Source organism: Dreissena polymorpha, chromosome 3 (assembly GCF_020536995.1).
Source record: "Dreissena polymorpha isolate Duluth1 chromosome 3, UMN_Dpol_1.0, whole genome shotgun sequence".
NCBI classification, from domain to species: Eukaryota; Metazoa; Mollusca; class Bivalvia; order Myida; family Dreissenidae; genus Dreissena; species Dreissena polymorpha.
In genome coordinates, this window is record NC_068357.1 from 13866845 (window position 1) to 13887635 (window position 20791).

Genomic DNA, 20791 nt, shown 5'->3' on the forward strand with positions numbered 1-20791 from the left:
CTTTTACAATGTAAATAAACGGTGAAAAGAGCATAAAATAAAAATAAAATTTGTTGGATTTGATGGAATATCGATTTTAATTCACTCGTGATCATAAAAAATACATATTTTCACTCGTGGCTGCGCCACTCGTGAAAATATTATTTTTTATGATCACTCGTGAAATAAAATCAATATTCCATCGAATCCAACAAATATGCTCTATATATTATCCTAGCGCTGTACAGGACCTCCGTTTTTATGAGTTGTGCCTCTGATAGTTCTATATATATATATATATATATATTTATATATATATGTACGCCCCTTGTAGGTTGGTATATAGCATTCGGACTGTCTGTTCAGCATTTAATTTTCAGAAGTTTACTTGATATTTGGTGTGTGATTATACCTACATGACATGCAGAAGAAGTGTGAGTTTCGTTCTGGTCCATTGATTTTGGCGAAGTTATAGGCCTTGGATTTTTTTCTAAATAATAACTGTTCCTGAGATTTTTTACAAAACACTTTCAGATGTTGAGCTGATTTTTGGTGAATGAGTCTACCTACATGACTTATAGACAAACTGTGAGTTTTATTCAGGTTAATCTATTTTAAGCGGAGTTATGGTCCATGGTTTTAAAATTATACCCTCACAAACGAAGTTTAGGGGGGTATATAGGAGTGAACTTGTCTGTCGGTCGGTCAGTCTGTCTGTCTGTCTGTCGGTCCGTATTAAGTGTCCGCTCTCTAATTCTAGTAGTGATCATCCGATCTTCACCAAACTTGGTCAGAAGTTGTATCTACATGATGTCTAGGCCAAGTTCGAACATGGGCCTTGCCGGGTCAAAAACTAGGTCACGGGGTCACTTAGTGCGTTTTAAACATTCAGCATGTTGTCCGCTCTCTAATTCAAGTAGTTTTCATCCATCTTCACCAAACTTGGTCAGAAGTTGTATGTAGATGATCTTAAGGCCAAGTTCGAACATGGGCCTTGCCGGGTCAAAAACTAGGTCAAGGGGTCACTTAGTGCGTTTTTTAACATTCAGCATGGTATCCTCTCTCTTATTTAGGTAGTTTTATCCGATCTTCACCAAACTTGGTCAGAAGTTTTATCTAGATGATCTGAAGGCCAAGTTCGAACATGTGCCATGCCAGATCAAAAACTAGGTCACAGGGTCACTTAGTACGTTTTACACATTGGGCATGGTGTCCGCTCTCTATTTCTAGTAGCTTAAATCCGATCTTCACCACACTTGGTCAGAAGTTGTAACTTGATGATGTGTAGATCAAGTTCGAACATGGGCCATGCCGGATCAAAAACTAGGTCACGGGGTCACTTAGTGTGTTTTAAACCTCGCCATGTTGTCCGCTCTCTAATTCAAGTAGTTTTTATCCAATCTTAACCAAAATTGGTCAGAAGTTGTATCTTGATAATGTCTAGGGCAAGTTTGAATATGGGTCATGCCGGGTCAAAAACAAGGTCACGGGGTCACTTAGTGCGTTTTAAACATCACAATGTTGTCTGCTCTCTAATTCAAGTAGTTTTCATCCAATCTTCACCAAACTTGGTCAGAAGTTGTATCTAGATGATGTCTAGGTCAAGTTTGAATATGGGTCATGTCGGGTCAAAAACTAGGTCACGGGGTATCTTTGTATGTTTAAACCTCACCATGTTGTCCACTCTCTAATTCAAGTAGTTTTCATCCAATCCTCACCAAACTTGGTCACAAGTTTTATCTAAATGATCTCTAGGACAAGTTTGAACATGGGCCATTCCGGGCCTTAAACTAGGTAACGGGGTCACTTAGTGCGTTTTTAACATTCAGCATGGTGTCCGCTCTCTAGTTTAAGTAGTTTACATCTGATCTTCACCAAACTTGGTCAGAAGTTTTATGGAGATGATCTTAAGGCAAAGTTAGAACATGGGCCATTCTGGGTCAAAAAGTAGGTCAAGGGGTCACTTAGTGCGATTTAAAGATTAAGCATGGTGTCCGCTGTTTTTTGTGAAGACGACATGCAAAATATTATGTGTCAATGCGGCATGTAGGGGTATTCGTCATGTCTGTGACAAAGCTCTAGTTTTTTTAATTAACACTTCATCAATTTTTTACAAAATGCTTCAGGTACTGTGCATGGCCCATAACTTTGTCAAATATCAATAGACTGTAACTTTGTTATAATGTTTTCAATCGGGATATATAGCTGCTGTGTGGCTTCAAAGTGCAGTAGGGGGGCATTGCGTTTCACTATTGCAGCTTTTGTTTTGAAATGTTCTGCATTTATGATCTTGTTTTATTGTTTTATTTTCAGCTACTAGAAAAGAAGAGGTTGCAGGCATCAGATCCAAATTCCCAACAAAAGTTCCAGTATGTAAAGTATTCATTTTTGCGCTTATATACTGCTTTTAGCAGCGCTTCCATTAATTCCGCTGAAAAACGGCAGTTGTATGTCTGTTTTACAAATGGCGGAAGTCCCTTGGACATCCAAAAATCAGCATGTTCACTGTTTTCTTATACAAAGATGTTAAAAAACTCAGCAGTCAATCTGGTCAATGAACTCAGTTAACTCCGCCCACAAGCTACAGTAAACATTGATTTGCCCAGGTATTGGCCAATATTTATTTTCTTACTCCGTCTACAATCCGGTTATCCAAGTCCTGCTCATCTAATAAGCTGTTTATTGGCATCTTCAGAAGCATTACTCTAACTGTGTAAAAAATGACCAATGATTTAAATTTGGCCCTTAAAGAGATTAATCTAGGTCTGTGTTCTGCCTCACTGACGCATTAAAATAAGAAAATAAAGCATCATATCAAAGTATGAGCATCCTTCAGGAAGCATACAAAATCTAGCAGTATTGGTCCGTATTCAGTGATTTTTTGCATCCTCAAATGATTTTTTTAAACCAAATTTAAAATATCTCAATGGTCTCTGCGCTAGAAAGTTGTTATTATCCCCCGCCATAGGCCGAGGGATATTGTTTTGGCGTTGTCCTTCCGTCCGGAGCCATATCTTGGAAGTGCTTTGGCGGATTTCATTGAAACTTGGTATGAGTATATATACAGATAATAGGATGATGCACGCCAAATGACATTGTACATCATTTGATAATAACAGAGTTATTGCCCTTTGAATCTTGAAAAAATGCTTTTTTGCGTGTCCAGAGTCATATCTTGGAAGTGCTTTGGCGGATTTCAGTGAAACTTGGTATGAGTGTCCAGAAGCATATTGGCCGGGGATATCAATTCAACGAATTTGCTTGTTTTACAAAGAATCAACACACCAACCATCCATTTCCTGGCATGTTTATGATGTGACATTATATATATGAATAGCATAATTTGTGCGCGCTTTTATTGGGACAAGGGATCAACACGAAATACATGAGCACTGTTTATTTGAAGCTAGAATTTGGTAAAGTGGTGTTAACATAAAAATGTGTAAGTGTGTTTGGGATTACACATGTAATTATGCTAATTTGATAATTTAAGAAAACTTGAAACAGGACCTTCAATCTGCATTTTTAGTCCCAAATATTGGTGTCTTCCCCCATGAAAAGGGAAACAGCACAACAATTGATCTTCATGAGGGATGTGGGTAGGTTCCCCTGATAGCCAAAGAGGGCTCTGTGAAACATGGACAAACAACTCTAGATTTTGCATGTGTCCTCCTCTAGGATGCTAATACTTTGTTACAAATTGTGTTCCTTGATTTTAATGTGTCAGTGACGCAGGATGCAGGCCTAGATAAATCCCTGAAAACGTATAACATTATGATTTTGATGAGCTTTCCTTCCTCTGACACTACAAAGTAATTGACGACAGAAGCCAATCAATGCTGTTATCAAACCTGCTGCAGTTACTTCCACTGTCTGTTAGTTAACAATCAATCACTCGATTGTTGTGGCAAAAACAAAGTATCAGCATTGCTAAATTTGTTGTTGTTAGGTGATATGGGAATATTCATGGGAATTAGGACATTTTTACCTTTAAATTAGGAAATATTGTCTGATGGGGAATGGTGCCATTTTTCTGTACCAATTTTATATAGATTAAAGACACTGTTGCATTATTGTTCATGTGTACTTTGTGTTGCGAGCAGTGTTCTGTTTTAAAACGTTACATTATAGGAGTGTTGTTTTTGCTTTGTGGTAGCGTCCAACCTTATATTGTGTGCATGCACTCTATTTGTTGCAGAGTTATCGCCCTTAAATTAAGGCTATCAAATCAATAACCAATATGAAACTTTTCACTTGTGTGATCAATTTGAGCATGACACAATTTTAAGATGAGTTTTACTGATAAGCAAAGTTTTATCAAGCTTGAAATGAGACATTGGTTTTTTTGTGTCATCTTCAATGACTGTTCTAGTTTTTATGCCCCCCAAGGGTTGCATATAGTTTTTAAACTGTCCGTCAGTCAGTCTGTCCGTCTGTCCGAAAACATTAACATTGGTCATAACTTTTGCAATATTGAAGAAAGCAACTTAATATTTGGCATGCATTGTGTATTTCATGGAGCTGAACATTTTTAGTGGTGAAAGGTCAAGGTCATCCTTCAAGGTCAAAGGTCAAATATATGGCTTCAAACAGCACAGAAGGGGGCATTGTGTTTCTGACAAACACATCTCTTGTTAAATTATTTGTTTGTCTGATGAGTTATATAAAATGTAAAAAATTATGCAGGTTTGGTATTATAACCCATTTATGCCTAAAGTCTAGAAAAAAGCCTTGGCAAACAGCGTAGACCCAGATGAGAGTCGCCTCATGATGCAGCATCTCATCAGGGTCTGCGCTGTTTGCTTAAAGGAATTTCTGTAAGAAATATTCTAAATATAGAAATAAATATACTAGACTAGATTATACCCCAATTACCATTGGTAATGGGGGCTATAATAGGAGTCACTTTGTCGGTTGGTCTGTCGGTCGGTTGGTCTGTCCCGAAATCTTGTCCGGGCAAGAACTATGTTGTTCATTGTGAGATGTTAAAATAATTTGGCACATTTGTTTACCATCATTGGACAGTGTGTCGCGCAAAAGAATTACGTCGATATCTCCAAGGTCAAGGTCACACTTTGAATTCAAAGGTCAAAAATGGCCATAAATGAGCTTGTCTGGGCCATAACTCTAATGTTCATTGTGAGATTTTAAAATGACATTTGGCACATTTGTTCACCAACATTGGACGGTGTATCGGGCAAAAGAATTATGTTCAAGGTCAAGGTCACACTTTGAGTTTTAAGGTCAATCAAGGTCACACTTTGAGTTCAAAGTTCAAAAATGGCCATAAATGAGCTTGTATGGGCCATAACGATGTCGTTCATTGTTAGATTTTTAAATCATTTGGCACATTTGTTCATCATAATTGGACCGTGTATCGCGCAAAAGAATTACGTCAATATCTCCAAGGTCACACTGAGTTCAAAGGTCAAAAATGGCCACAAATGAGCTTGTCCGGGCCATAACTATGTTGTTCATTGTGACATTTTAAAACCATTTGTTCACCATCATTGGACAGTGTGTCGCACAAAATAATTATGTCGATATCTCCAAGGTCAAGGTCACACTTTGAGTTCAAAGGTCAAAACTGGCCATGAATGATATTTTCATAATAATTTTAAAAAATCACAATAAATTAGATTCTCTTGTTTTGTGAAGACAGCATACAAAATAGTCTCTGTCAATGCGGCACGTGGGGGTATACGTCACCTCTGTGACAAAGCTCTAGTTTTGGAAATAAATTGATCCAATTTGGAAGGATGGGAGAGTCCACTAGGCATAAATGAATTAAACACTACTGTTGATCAAAAGCACATGAATGTTTTAACCAATGCTTTCTGTATTCAGTTGAAAAACAAAACACCCTGATATGTTTCATTATATAGGTTAACATAATATGTACATTGTTGTTATCATTAATTGTTCTATTATCGAGCTTTCTACCGCTCTTATCAGCTGTTTTGAAATACATAAGGAGTCAGTTCAGATTTCATTTCCCATGCAGTAATATAAAGACTTACATATGTTATGTATCATTAAATGTTAAATTATTTATCCACTAAGGGACACAAGTCCTACTTATTGCTTATCTAGTTTGTAGTTTTGGAAATATTTGTTTGACAATCAAATTAAGTAATGATTTCATGGGTGTATGTAGTAATAGTTTGCCAGTTATGAATGATATAATAATATTTAAAGTAGTTAATTATTTAGTTTTTTAACTTTGTGAAATTCAGATGTTTACTGGCTAGCAACATTTTATGATGTCAATTATCCCAATTAGATCGTTGTAATACATGTTTGTTAGAAGATCAGGGGTGTCACTGTCCGTAAAAAATGGTCACGACTTTTTTTTGCAATCTTATATGTTAGTTAATATTGCCATATAATTAACAATTAAATCATAAAAAACTATTTAATGAAGGTCAGTGACTCTATAAGTAATTATTACTTGTATAAATGTCGAAGTTATATAAAGAACAAGAAGTTATAATAAGCCTCATTTCTATATAATGACATTTTGCACGCATGACAAACACAAATAGCAAAAATCATCAAATATCATGCAAACGTCAGTGAAACAGTATGCTGCATTCATGTATCAAAATTATGTACTAAAACAAAGTACAACAACACAATTAACATCTGAAAAAAAGACCAAACATCTGAACAGCAAAGATCTCAATTCCCACTTACATTTTCATATTTTCACAACTGCATTTGGTCATGTCTGATTTTTACAATTCTCATGTTTTAAAAGGCTCTAATTATGGTTATAATAATTGTGCTTTGTGACAGTTTGTGCCTATTCTTGTTATTTGTACAATAACTTACACAGTGACAGTTTATCCAATAACTGCCTGTAGATAGAACTATTAAATTGCAGTAAAAACATTGTCTGTGACATTGTCACACGCTTCAGTAATTTCAGTTTTGCCTTCTGGCTTGTATGATCGTATGATCTTGCTTATTTTCGTGTAGCCTGACTATGGTAAAGGGACAGGTGTTACTTGCTTCGGCTGTGCCGGCGGCGGCCGCCCGCGGCGTCACACTTTTTGAAAAAAGGCTCATAACTTCTGTGTCCTTTCAGATATTGCTTTTGTTTGGCATGCATGTGTATCTGGACAACACCTTTCCCTGCGCATACAATTTTTTACCCCCGTGACCTTGACCTTGAACTTGAGGTCAGCGTTCAGGTTTCGAAATCTGCGACCGCGATTCGAAAAAGGCTCATAACTAGTGTCCCTTCAGATATTGCTTTCATATTTGGTATGCATGTGTATCTGGGCAACTGACCTTTCCATGCGCATACAAATTTTTACCCCTGTGACCTTGACCTTGAACTTGAGGTCAGCGTTCAGGTTTTGAAATTTGCGACCGCGATTCGAAAAAGGCTCATACCTACTGTGTCCCTTATCCCAGATATTGCTTTCATATTTGGTAAGCTTGTGTATCTGGACAACACCTTTCCATGCGCATGAAATGTTTATGCCCCCGGTAGGGTGGCATATAGCAGTTGAATTGTCCGTCAGTATGTCAGTCTGTCCGTCCGTCCGAAAAAACTTTGACGTTGACCATAACTTTTGCAATATTGAAGATAGCAACTTGATATTTGGCATGCATGTGTATCTCATGAAGCTGCACATTTTGAGTGGTGAAAGGTCAAGGTTATTCTTCAAGGTCAAAGGTAAAAAAAAAAAAAAAAAATTATTTCAAAGCAGAGCAGTATGGGGCATTGTGTTTCTGACGAACACATCTCTTGTTTTTCTTGGGGACCGCGTTGAGGTTTCGAAATCTGCAACTGCTATTTAAAAAAAGCTCATAAAGTCTGTGTCCCTTCAGATATTGCTTCCATATTTGTTACGCATGTGTATTTGGACAAGACCTTTACATGCATATAAAAGTTTTGACTCCTGTGACTTTGACCTTAAACTTACGGTCCGCGTTTAGATTTTGAAATCTGCGACCGTGACCCCAAAAAGGTTATTAACAACTATGTCTTGAGCTTTACTTTAAACATTAAAATTTTTGATAGATTTTTTTTATGCCCTCGGCATCTACGATGCAGGATGCATATATAGCGTTTGTCCTGTCCTTCCGTACATACAAAAATCTTTGTTAACCCTTTTTTGACCGTTTCGTCTGACTGAATACCGCTTGCTACAGAGCTTTGATACTTGCATGGATGTTGTCTCACATCACCCTGCTCACACCAGCATCACCCAACCTCATTTTGACCTTGACCTTATTTTTCACTTAGACTTATTGAAATGGGCCATTTTTTTGGTTAACCCATTTTGACGGTTTTGTCTGACATCAAATGAAACGAAATCAAAAAAGGTTAAAAGTTTGATTGTAACAACATTTAGAATTAATGTCCCATCCCCGATATAATAGTAAACAATCAACACAGGTATGCTACTATCAGGCAACACATCCAACTCGCGGAGTTCTAGTCATTAATTATATCTGACAGAAGCTGGCAGCTTATGTTCCAGTGTTAGACTCTCAGTATATTTTCAAACAAGTTTTAGGAGATAATATTTAATATTTAAAGTTCCCACTCTTGAAGTTGTGTAAATTTGTCCCAAATGGTGACAATGTTGATTGATAGCAAAACCTTTGGAAGATGATCTCAGTTTTCAATTTGGTATCTTCTCCATTCTATTGTTCATGTACAGAAATTTATGTTCATTTCAAGGCCATGTAATTGTTGCAAAAGGTTATTTTATTGTGGTTGCCATTTAAAATTGGTTTGATTGTAAGTGTTATAATCAATTAATGCATGAAATCAAATAATGGCATTAATTAATCCTATTTTATTGAACACTTCTTTTGGCACTTTTTGTCATAAAATTTATTTATGTTTATTTTAGAATAAATAAGAAAATAGTGAGAAAATTGTGAACACTTTGTCATGTTTTAAACTGACATATTGTGAAATGTAAATAAATATGACACTATTGACTTAGCAGTAGAAATTAAGTGCTCTGTGAGATGAAAAGAACAAAGTTAATTAAAGTCTTTATAACGCTCAAATCAACGAAAATTTCGTAAAGTATTTCGAAAAATAAAGTTTACACCTAAACAATCAGTGTTCCTTATAGCAATAGCCACAATTTCAACGCTAGATATGGTATGATTACATAGATTTTTGTAGATACAAAATGCTCGTTTTTATTTATTTGTGACCACAATAAATTCCATGCTAATTTCCTGCGAATATATCTACATGTATTCATACGACACACGAACACTAAAATGGTACCATGTTAAAACCATAATAAAAACGAGCATTTTGTATCCACAAACATCTATTTTACCAGACCACATCTGGTGTTGAAATTTCGGCAATTGCCATAAGGAACAATGTTTTTTAATTGTTTATCTTTATTTTACGAAATATTGTACGAAATTTTCGTTGATTTTGAGTAGTAATGTTATTTTAAATCCTCTGGCATGATCACACTGTAGAATGTGATCAACAACTCAGTGATGAATCACCTCTCATACTAGTATATTGAATCCTCTTGAACTTTGTCATATAATGATTTTGTCATCCTTACTGCAGTATCATGTGAACACGTGTGACTTAGTTTGTGGACACTGACCTAGAACTAGTATTGTTTCTTTGGTACACGGTATCTTGGTAGATTTGAGACGCAGTTGATGTCTACCTGGGGTGTTGACATTGACCGTTCAAGGAGACATGATGTGCGTCAAATATCAGGGTTTGGAGAAAGAGTATCTGATAATGTGTGATATTAAGTTTGATTATCTATGAACATCATGGCCATTGTTTTGTCAAGATTTAGTTTTTAATGTCTTCATGACAGGAAAATTGCAAAATGTACCAATTAATTTGAGCAATCAGTAAAATGATCAAAATGTTGTGCATAATCCATATACATATAGTGGCACATTGATTTCAATTAATGGTGAGTAAAATGTGATATTTGATTTTACAGTTATAAAGTGTGGAGTTTGGTTCCAAATGTCGTTCTTTTCTAAATTGACCTGTACATGCAAATATTGGTATCATGCCATATGTGGCAAAAAACTCACATTGTCTTGTTACCAGCTACCATGTTCGCTTGAAAGTCAGGCTTAAGGTTGCATAGTCTCATCTGAGGACAGGAGAAGCCTCTGTCCAGAATAGCCACACATGGCATAAGACCCGTTTTTCCATGATATGTCTCTAGCTATTTCGCATGTATACATATCTAAGTGGTAAAGGGTTAATCTATAAAGCTAAACAAATGCAATTAGTTTGATTTCTTTTTATAATTTTATGTAATAATCGTGTATTGCCTGTTAAATAAAATTTAGAAATATTAAATGGCAACACAGCCTTACACATGAAAAGGTCTCGGAACAAAAATGAAAAAACCCCAATAAAATTCATAGTTAGAGGCAATATGAAAGCGTACTGTAATGGCATGACATTGTTATGTGATGCTGAAGCAAGATTGTTCTATGATCTTTTATTTGCCAATCCTTGACAATATTGAATAAAACATGAAATGTCATAGGTAAATATAATGTATCAAAGGTTACAAGGACTTAATGATGGAACAGCTGAGCTCATGGAGAGCTTTTATGGACGCCTTTTATCAGCGGTGCATCTTTCTTGGTGCATGGTTCACATTTACAATTTGAACACTCTTGATGCTACATTTTAAGTCTAATTTCCTATGATAACTCAAATCAAATAGTAATCAAATTATACAAATCACATTTTTTGTCCAGTCAATCTTTATTAAATGAGCTAAGAACATTTTGTTCAAATGATACCTCAGCTGAGTTTGAAAAAGGTTCTGATTTGTTAAAAAGCATGTCTTTCAGGGGCGGGGCAGTTTTCGTAATATGGCTATAATGGAACCTTGTGAACACTGATATTATAAAACTTATTTATGTGAACACTCAAGAACTCTTGTTTTTGTGTTTCCAATCTTAATAAAACTTGCTTAAAACATTAAATTTTGTTCAAATGATGTCTCGGCTTAGTTTGAAAAATTGTTCTGGTCCATTTAAAAACACTGCTATCTGGAGCACAGTTTACCTAATGTGGCTATAATGAAACACTGTGAACACTTCAGAGGTCCCAAACAGAATTAATCTTTATCAAATCATTTGTTCTTGAAATATATCTCTTCATCTTATACAATCCATAGAAATGCTTTCATACAAGCAGATAGGTCAGTTTTTAGCTCACCTGATTGCTCAGGTGAGCTTTTGTGACCGGTCTTTGTCCTTCGTCTGTCCGTCCGTCCACATTTGTTCGTAAACACTCTAGAAGCCACATTTATTGTCCAATCTTCAGAAGCTTCGTCCCAATGAAATCTCCGTCGAGTTCGAAAATTGGTCATGCCGGGTCAAAAACTAGGTCACTAGGTCAAAAAAAGAAAAACCTTGTAAACACTGTAGAAGTCATGCCCAATCTTCATAAAACTTTGCCAAAATGTTTGTCTTAATGATATGTTGGTTGAGTTCAAAAGTGGTTCTGGTCTGTCGAAAAACATGGCCGCCAGTGGGCGGGGCAGTTTTCCTTATTTGGCTATAGAGATACCTTGTAAACACTCTAGAGGCCACATTTTTTTCCGATCTTCATAAAACTTGGTCAGTTGATATGTACCAATGATATCTCGATGGAGTTGGAAACTGGGTCATGCTGGGTCAAAAACTAGGTCATAAGGTCAAAAAAAAAAGAAAAACCTTGTTAACACTGTAGAAGTCACATTTCATGCCCAATCTTCATGTTGTCAAAATGTTTGTCTTAATGATATGTTGGTTGAGTTTAAAAGTGGTTCTGGTCCGTTGAAAAACATGGCCGCCAGCTGGCGGGGCAGTTTTCCTTATTTGGCTAAAAAGAAACCTTGTAAACCCACTAAAGTCACAATTTTTGCTCAATCATTATGAAAGTTGGACAAAACATTGGTTTTATTGACGTCTCAGACGAGTTCGAAAATGGTCCAGATTGGTGAAAAACATGGCCGCCAGTGGGCGGGCATGTATATGGATAAGAGGATGATGCACGCCAAATGGCATTGTACACCATCTGTTAATAACAGAGTTATGGCCCTTTGTATCTTGAAAAAATGCTTTTTTTGTGTCCGGAGCCATATCTTGGAAGTGCTTTGACGGATATCATTGAAACTTGGTATGAGTATATATATGGATAAGAGGATGATGCACGCTGGTGTTGTCCATCCGTCCAGAAAACTTTTGTGTCCAGAAGTATATTGGCGGGGGATATCAATTCAACGAATTTGCTTGTTGGAATTGTTGTATGAGTAAAATAATGATTAAATAAAATGTCATGTATAAATTGTACAAACCAGGTGTTGTGTTTTGCTAATTATAATTTATAACTTTGCAGATCGTGTCCTGAATGAAAATGATCAGGAAAATTGCCATTATGTCTAGGAAGCTGATTCTTAACCCTTTCAGTGCGGGAACCAAATTTTAAAGGCCTTTGCAAACAGTTTGGATCCAGATGAGACGCCACAGAACGTGGCGTCTCATCTGGATCCAAACTGTTTGCTATTCTGATAGTATTCTTTGAAAAAAATCGAAGAATATGCGAATTTTAGAAATTCAGCAGACGACATTTTAGCAGACAACAAATTTCCCAGCATGCAAAGGGTTAAAAGATGATTCTTAATAGCTAAGATTTATTTTCCCTTTTTGAACATTTCTTAAATCAAAAACTCTACTTTTTTAGTTCCAGCAAATCTGCCCTTTTTTGAGATCCCCTCGAGGAGGTAAATTTTAACAGGTTTAGTAGGTGTTGCCCTTTTTTCAAAATGTTCTTTTGACCTTGCTTGTTTTGTATGCAATACTAAAAGAGCACTATGGACAAATACTATAAACATTAATTTTCTTCCTTTCTTGGTGATGATACAGCTTTAAAAATCAAAATTATCAAAAGTGAGTTGGATCATGTGTTTTGATTGTTTCTTCCATCCCTCCGGCCACAGCTCTCACCTGATGGCAAGGAAAACACTACCAGTAATGGATTCTAAAGTGGTATGGTCCCTTGATGCAATATGCTGCCCACTGCATCTAGTGTGGAAAAGTAATGGGCATAACCAATTGTACGTGATTATGGAGCATTGTTGCATTCCTATAAAAGGATGAACTATAAAATCATAAACAAGTTTTCTGTTTCATTTATACAGATGAGGGAGCCTTATTTAATTTAACTTTGGCAAGGATGAAGGATGTAAACTGCATTAAACAACACGTTTGATCATCTTGTCCAGTGTTCCATTATTTTGGTGTTTCTGTTGATCAGATTGTTTAGAATTGTTAAGGGCCTGATAGCATAGTGGATATGGTGTCCATCTAGCTACTGGGAGATAACAGATTCGATGCCAATTGTTCGAGCATTCTTTCTATCTTTTCAATAAGCCTTAACATTTGCTGCAATTGTGCTCAAATGAAGCTAAATTAAACAGGTTATAATGAACAAAAGTTTTCCTTGAGGAGTCATCTATATATTTAATTATAAGTGGTCAAAATAATTTTAAAAACAGCTGGAATTTAATTATATTGCTTTTCTTTCAAAGTTTCTCTAACAAAATAAAAAAAATCAAATCTATATCTGAAGAAGCTTCTGTTGCAGCATACACTTTGTTTGCAACGAAGCCTTCATTTGTGGGGCATTTTCATACTGACCTTAACTTTAAGACATTTGTTAAAAACTTGACAAGTCACCGTGCAATCATTGACCTGTCAGCTCACAATCATTGACCAGTCACTTTACATTTATTGACCTGGCATCTTTAATAAAGAGTACATTATTATAACATTTAATTGACCTGAATTCTTACATTAATTGACATGACACCTTGCGTTTATCTAAATACCTTGTCTTATTTTATTCATTGCCTCACCCTGTAACATTTGATTACCTGACATCTGGCATTCATTAACCCGACATCTTACATTCATTGACCTGACATCTGACATTCATTACTGCCATCCGACATTCATTGACCTGACATATAACATTCATCAACCCAGCATTTTACATTCATTGATGTGACATCTTACATTCATTGACCTTACATCTTAAATAATTTACCTGATATCTAACATACATTGATTTGACATCTTACATTTGTTAATGTGACATCTTACATTCATTGAACTTAAATCTTAAATTCATTGACCTGATATCAATATTCATTGGCCTGACATCTTACATTCATCAACCTACATATTTCAATTATAGACTTGACATCTAAGGTTCATTGATGTGACATCTAACATTCCTTTACCAGACCCTTATATTCATTGACCTGACATATTACATACATCAACCTGACATATTACATTCACCAACCTACACATTTCAATTGTAGAACTGACATCTTACATTCATTAACCTGACATATTACATTCATCAACCTGAAATCTTACATTCATTGACCTGAAATCTTACATTCATTGACCTGATATCTTACATTTATTTACCCGAGCTCTTACATTCATTGACCTGAAATCTTACATTCATTGACCTGAAATCTTACATTCATTGACCTGAAATCTAACCATTATTGACTTGAAATCTTACATTTATTGACTAGAAATCTTACATTTATTGGCCTGAAATCTTACATTCATTTACCCGAACTCTTACATTCATTGACCTGAAATCTTACATTCATTGACCCGAACTCTTACATTCATTGACCTGAAATCTTACCTTTATTGACTTAAAATCTTACATTATTGACCTGAAATCTTACATTCATTGACCTGAAATCTTACATTCATTGACGTGAAATCTTAAACACATTGACCTGTAATCTTACCTTTATTGACTTGAAATCTTACATTTATGGGCCTGAAATCTTACATTCATTGACCTGAAATCTTATATTCATTGACCTGACCAGTGCTCCAGCTAGGCCTAAATTGAAGGGCGCCCCGCCCTGCCCCTCCGAACCTCCACCCTGCCCTTCCTAGGGCCCCCCTGCCCTTAAAAAAACATGATAATTAATAAATCTATTATTATAGTGTAATTAATGTATTTATCATTGTTGACATTATATTTGAATGGTTTAATAATAATGGGCATAATAGATTCTAACAATTATTAATAACATAAATTAACATGCAATAGGAAGAATTCCAGATACGCCAGCTCGCTCGAAAGTGCCCTTTTGATAAAATACTGCATGTGGAAAGTGCCCTTTTGATAAAATACTGCATGTGGAAAGTGCCCTTTTGATAAAATACTGCGTGTGGAAAGTGCCCTTTTGATAAAACACTGCATGTGGAAAGTGCCCTTTTGATAAAATACTGCATGTGGAAAGTGCCCTTTTGATAAAATACTGCGTGTGGAAAGTGCCCTTTTGATAAAATACTGCATGTGGAAAGTGCCCTTTTGATAAAATACTGCGTGTGAAAAGTGCCCTTTTGATAAAATACTGCATGTGGAAAGTGCCCTTTTGATAAAATACTGTGTGTGGAAAGTGCCCTTTTGCTAAAATACTGTGTGTGGAAAGTGCCCTTTTGATATAATACTGCGTGTGGAAAGTGCCTTTTTGATAAAATACTGCGTGTGGAAAGTGCCCTTTTGATATAATACTGCGTGTGGAAAGTGCCCTTTTGATAAAATACTGCGCGTGGAAAGTGCCCTTTTGATAAAATAATGCATGTGGAAAGTGCCCTTTTGATAAAATACTGCGTGTGGAAAGTGCCCTTTTGATAAAATACTGCGTGTGGAAAGTGCCCTTTTGATAAAATGCTGCATGTGGAAAGTGCCCTTTTGATAAAAAAATGCGTGTGGAAAGTGCCCTTTTGATAAAATACTGCGTGTGGAAAGTGCCCTTTTGATAAAATACTGCGTGATGAAAGTGCCCTTTTGACAAAAAGGCCCCCCTGCCCTTTTCAAATCCTAGCTGGAGCACTAGACCTGACAAATTACAAAGGTTGACCTTTCATCTTACATTCATCTACATGATATTTCACATTCATTGACCTGTCATTTTACTTTCATTGACCTGTCCTCTTGTATTTCAGGTCATTGTGGAACGATATTACAAAGAACAAAACCTTCCAGTGTTGGACAAGACCAAGTTTCTAGTGCCTCAAGAGCTCTCTATGTCACAGTTTGCTACTATCATACGGTAAGTGAATGGGAAGTGCAATAAAGTTATACCTACTTTTAACGAAGTGAGTGTATATTGGTTTGTACCTTAGTAGGTAGATCAGTAAGAGTGTCCATTTACCAATTTGTTTTCTCAAGATATCTCTCAGTAATTCTTTTATCTTCGTTCAAGTAATGGTATGAAAGCTTATTCACAGGAAAGGAAAACCCAAATGTATGGGCTGTGTTCTGTGAAAAGATTGTTGAATGCATATGCGTAAATTATCGTCCAAGATTAGTTAGTGCAGTCTGCATAGGCTAATCAGGGGCGACTTTTCCGCCTAAACTGGATTTTTGTTAAGAAGAGACTATATTTAAACAAAAAATACCAGAAAAGCAGAAAGTGTTGTCTCTGATTAGCCTGTGCAGACTTCACAGGCTAATCTGGGATGACACTTTAAGCATATGCATTCAACCCCCATTTCACAAGGAAACGGGCCATATAAATGTTGCTCAAGCAGTGAAAGATCAAGACCATAGGTGCCTATCCCACAAAAGAAGTTTCTGCACAATATTTAAAGAATGCTTTGACGTATGTGGTTACTCTGGCGGCATTACAAATGCTATAATGTGAAAGTAATGTCAAGAGGATAAGTCCATAGTTTTGTAAGAAGAAATTTGATTCCTCTCTATAACCGGCTTTTATTACTTAGATACATATTTTGATGCGTTTGTAGTCACTTAGACAGTGTAGTTTCTTACTAGATCCAAACCTCAAATACTAAAGAACAGCAAACAGCATAAAACCTGAACAGACTGCAAGTTACTCGCAGGCTGTTCTGGGTTTATGATGTTTGCACATAGCCATTTTCACTTTGCCTCTCAATCTGAAAGGGTAAAACCTAGAACCCTTTGACTTTGATCATCCAATGGTATACAGGTTACTTTGGAGGAAAAAAATAGGCCTGTCAATTTTGCGGTCAATCAATTTAGTAGCTGGCTAAGCTAATATGAGAATGTTTCTACACAATATCCACAGTAAAATTTTAGTTAGGACCATATAAATTAATCTTCTTGATTAGTCATGAGGGAATGAGAAAGATCCATATGAGCCCTGCTTTGTGAAATGGGGGTTTAATGCGTGTGAGTGCGGTCCACACAGTCTAATCAGGGTCAACACTTTCCGCTTTTATGATATTTTTTGTTTAAAGAAAGTATCTTCTGAGCAAAAATCTAGTTTAGGAAAAAAGTGTGGTCCCTGATAAGCGCTTGATTGGTCAATGTCGGCTCGGGTACTACTTACATGTACCCCGGGTACTCTTAGTTAAGTATACTTACGTGTACCCTGGGCCCGGTAAATATACTAACACGTTCTCTGGAAATTTAACGCTAAAATGGTCGTTGTTTACTATTTTTTAAAATTAATTATATTCACATTAATGTCAATTTTCTATTAAATTGCCTCTAATATTATTATTGAAACTCATGCTCAAAAAGCATGTTGATGCAGGTTTTTTTAAAAGAGAAGTTTGCTTAAGATAATCGGTAGCGCGTTTTACCACATCGGATTTTGGGCGGGTATGCAACTTGGGTACAGTCTTATATCGACAGGTACGATTTAGTATATTTACTGTACCTGGGGTACATGTAAGTATACTTAAGAGTACCCGGTGTACATGTAAGTAGTACCCGAGCCGACAATGACCAATCGAGCCTGATTAGCCTGTGCGGACTGCACAAGCTAATCTAGGACAACTCTTTACACACATGCATTAAACCCCCTTTTCACAGAGCACAGCTCATATGTATTTTGTGATGAATGTGCATTTGATAAACATGTATTGACAACAACTTAGCTTTTAATTGGAGAAATGCACATGCATTTCTTGTTAAAATACATTCCCGCAAACATGAAGTAAAGAAACCCTTTATATTGCAAAAAATGAAGAAGTCGGTACAGTATGAAAACATGTAAAACAACACCAAACAAACCAAATGATGAAAACTGATGGCATCTTGTTGTAACGATGAAGGGCCAAACTTAAAGTGACAAAGGCAACTATTTATTAGGCAAAGCAAGGTTACTTGTACCACAGATCATGTCAGTCATAGATTGCTGCTGTCATACACCATGTGTATGTTCACTGTTCCTGACTGAGGTATCAGTGTCAAAATATTACTTCTATCATACCGAAATTCAACATGAACCAAGACAAATGTTCTAGAGCAACAAAAATTGCATTGCCACAGTTTAATACAGGACAGAATTGTGTAGGGAATCATTATTGATGTGTTTGTCTTTTTCAAGTTTTAAGTATATTGTATATGTCTGAAGTAAGGCTTTTGATTGTATCCCTACAAGAGCAGTGAATTTAAAATTGTGTTGCTTCATGCACAATCAGTTGTTTTTCACTACAGAAATAAACAAACACAGTATAAAAATGGTATTTGGAATAAATGACAGATGGTTTATGGCATTTGTAAATGTTTCTTTTCCTATGCATGACAACATTGCAATCTTAAGTGTTTTTATGAGCTTGCTAGCTGGAGTAACAGCTGTAGTTGGTTCTGAATGGTATGTTATGCTTAAGATATTGAATATATATTGCAACATTACTTAGGAGTTGAATATCATGAACTAAATGTCTTGGAGAAAACATACTGGCTACTTTAAGTTTTGTGTGTTTTTAAAGTTTTGTTTTGTGTGTGCAGATTTTTCAATAATAGAAAAAGATATTGTTTTACATGCATGCTATATCACTTTTGGGTTGTGGGAAATTTTCATAATAATTTAAATCACAAATATTTTGAAAATATATGATCATGAAACATGATAAACATAATTATTTACCTTTGGTTTTAAGATTTGATGCTCTTTTAAGTTCACCTGAGCACAATATGCTCATGATGAGTTTTTGTGATCACCTTTTTTCTGCCTTGTGTCATCTGTTGAGCGCTGTGCGTCGTTTACATTTGCTGTGTTAGCACTTTAGAGGCCATATTTATTGTGTGATCTTCATTAAACTTGGTCAGAAGATTTGTCCAGATGATATCTTGGAGGAGTTTGAAAATGTTTCCGACTGGCTAGTCTAATCTTAATGAAACTTAGTCAAAATATTTGTTCTAATGATATATCTGCGCTGAGTTTGAAAATGGTTTTTGTCCGTTGAAAAACATGGCTGACAGGCGGCTGAGCATTTTTCCTTGTATGGCTTGATTAAAACCTTGTTAACTCTCTAGTTGATATCTTGGCCAAGTTTGAAAATGGTTTCAGAAACATCTAAAAAGTTGCTAAGAGCAGTTCAGTGCTCTGAAGTCTCAGGTGAGAGACCTGGGCCTCTGGTTTCAAATGTAGTTCATCTGTTAACATCAAAATAATAGATTGTATTGAAAGTGTCCAACAGCCATCTTTAAAGTTATGTATTTCTTGAGTTGTCAATTCTTATATATTCTGGCTATTCCAATGTCAATATTTGCATGCTGTAAACACTCTTAAAAAGGCATTGCATGGGAAGATACTTTCTATGTTGATTGAGACTGCCATTTGTGAAATACAGTCAACAGACGCTGTAACATTGAAAATACTAATAAATAACAGATTTTGTGTTTCTTAGAAACAAAAAAAAGGAAGAAATATTGTTTGTATTTGGTAAGAACATACACTGTATCCAGTTATGATGACTTACAATAGTTTCATGTTTTTGTCGTGTTTTCGATCAGCAAAACAATTGTGACTGTGTCACAACTTTTTACTGTAACGAATTGCAACATGTGGGAAGGTTTTATCAAGTGATTTAATTTGATCTCTATCACCAAGACTCAAAAAGGTAACCTACTGGTCATGTACGTAATTCCGGCCACTTTTGGGACTATTTAAGAAAAATCTTTAGTGTTAGGCAACTGGTTGAAACTAAACTTCACATATATAATCCTGGGTTCAAAACTCACCTAGCATGAAAATTTAAATAGAATTAGATCGGTGAATGTTACTTAATGAACAGAAAATGATGACATGTAAACTAGCCATTTTCGTAGGTTAAATGTACCTAAAAAATCGGCCACTTTTCAGTTTGATCTGCAGATAAAATTACAAAGCAATATCTTTTGACAAATGTCCTCAATTTCAGAGTATTAATCAATGTTTATACTGATAAAATATTTGACTTGAAATTTAAAATAAATGCGAACTTATTATACCAGTTACTCCCCCTACCTATTTTAATAAATATAAACAATGGGAAACTGCTAATTCATTAAAAAATATTTGATTTTAATGTGTTTAATAAATTTTTTCAAACATAGCTAAAAAAGTAAACACATTTTGTTTGAAAAGTTGACTTCAGTGTTGATTATTAGTAAACACTTATATATAATATTAAAACATGTAATCTAGTAATATTCTTATAAAGGGAGGTAATTCATATATTAGGTTCTGATTTGTATGTTTTGAATATAAGTTTTTGTACAATTAATTGGTAAAACTTTAATTAAAGTTTATTAGATAAAATAAAAATAATTTTATCAAATATATTTGTTTCTTATATGAATATAATTGTTGCCACTTATGATGACATCACTATCCCATGAGCCAAATATTTCCTGCTATATTTGTGACATTTTAACACAAAAGTTTACGGTGATATGGTTCTTACATTTGCAAAATATTGAGAGTGGGGATGGTTTTCATGTTGATTTTTCTAAATAAAAACA

General features: G+C 35.5%; 1 protein-coding gene across 1 annotated transcript in view; it reads left to right on the forward strand.

The window, feature by feature from the left end:
- Positions 1–20791, forward strand: part of LOC127873048 (microtubule-associated proteins 1A/1B light chain 3C-like) — a 29415-nt gene that overhangs the window by 2365 nt on the left and 6259 nt on the right. Inside the window, exons 2-3 of the mRNA XM_052416613.1 lie at positions 2293–2348; positions 16015–16121. Of these exons, the coding sequence (XP_052272573.1) occupies positions 2293–2348; positions 16015–16121 (163 nt within the window). The remainder of the gene's footprint in view (positions 1–2292; positions 2349–16014; positions 16122–20791) is intronic.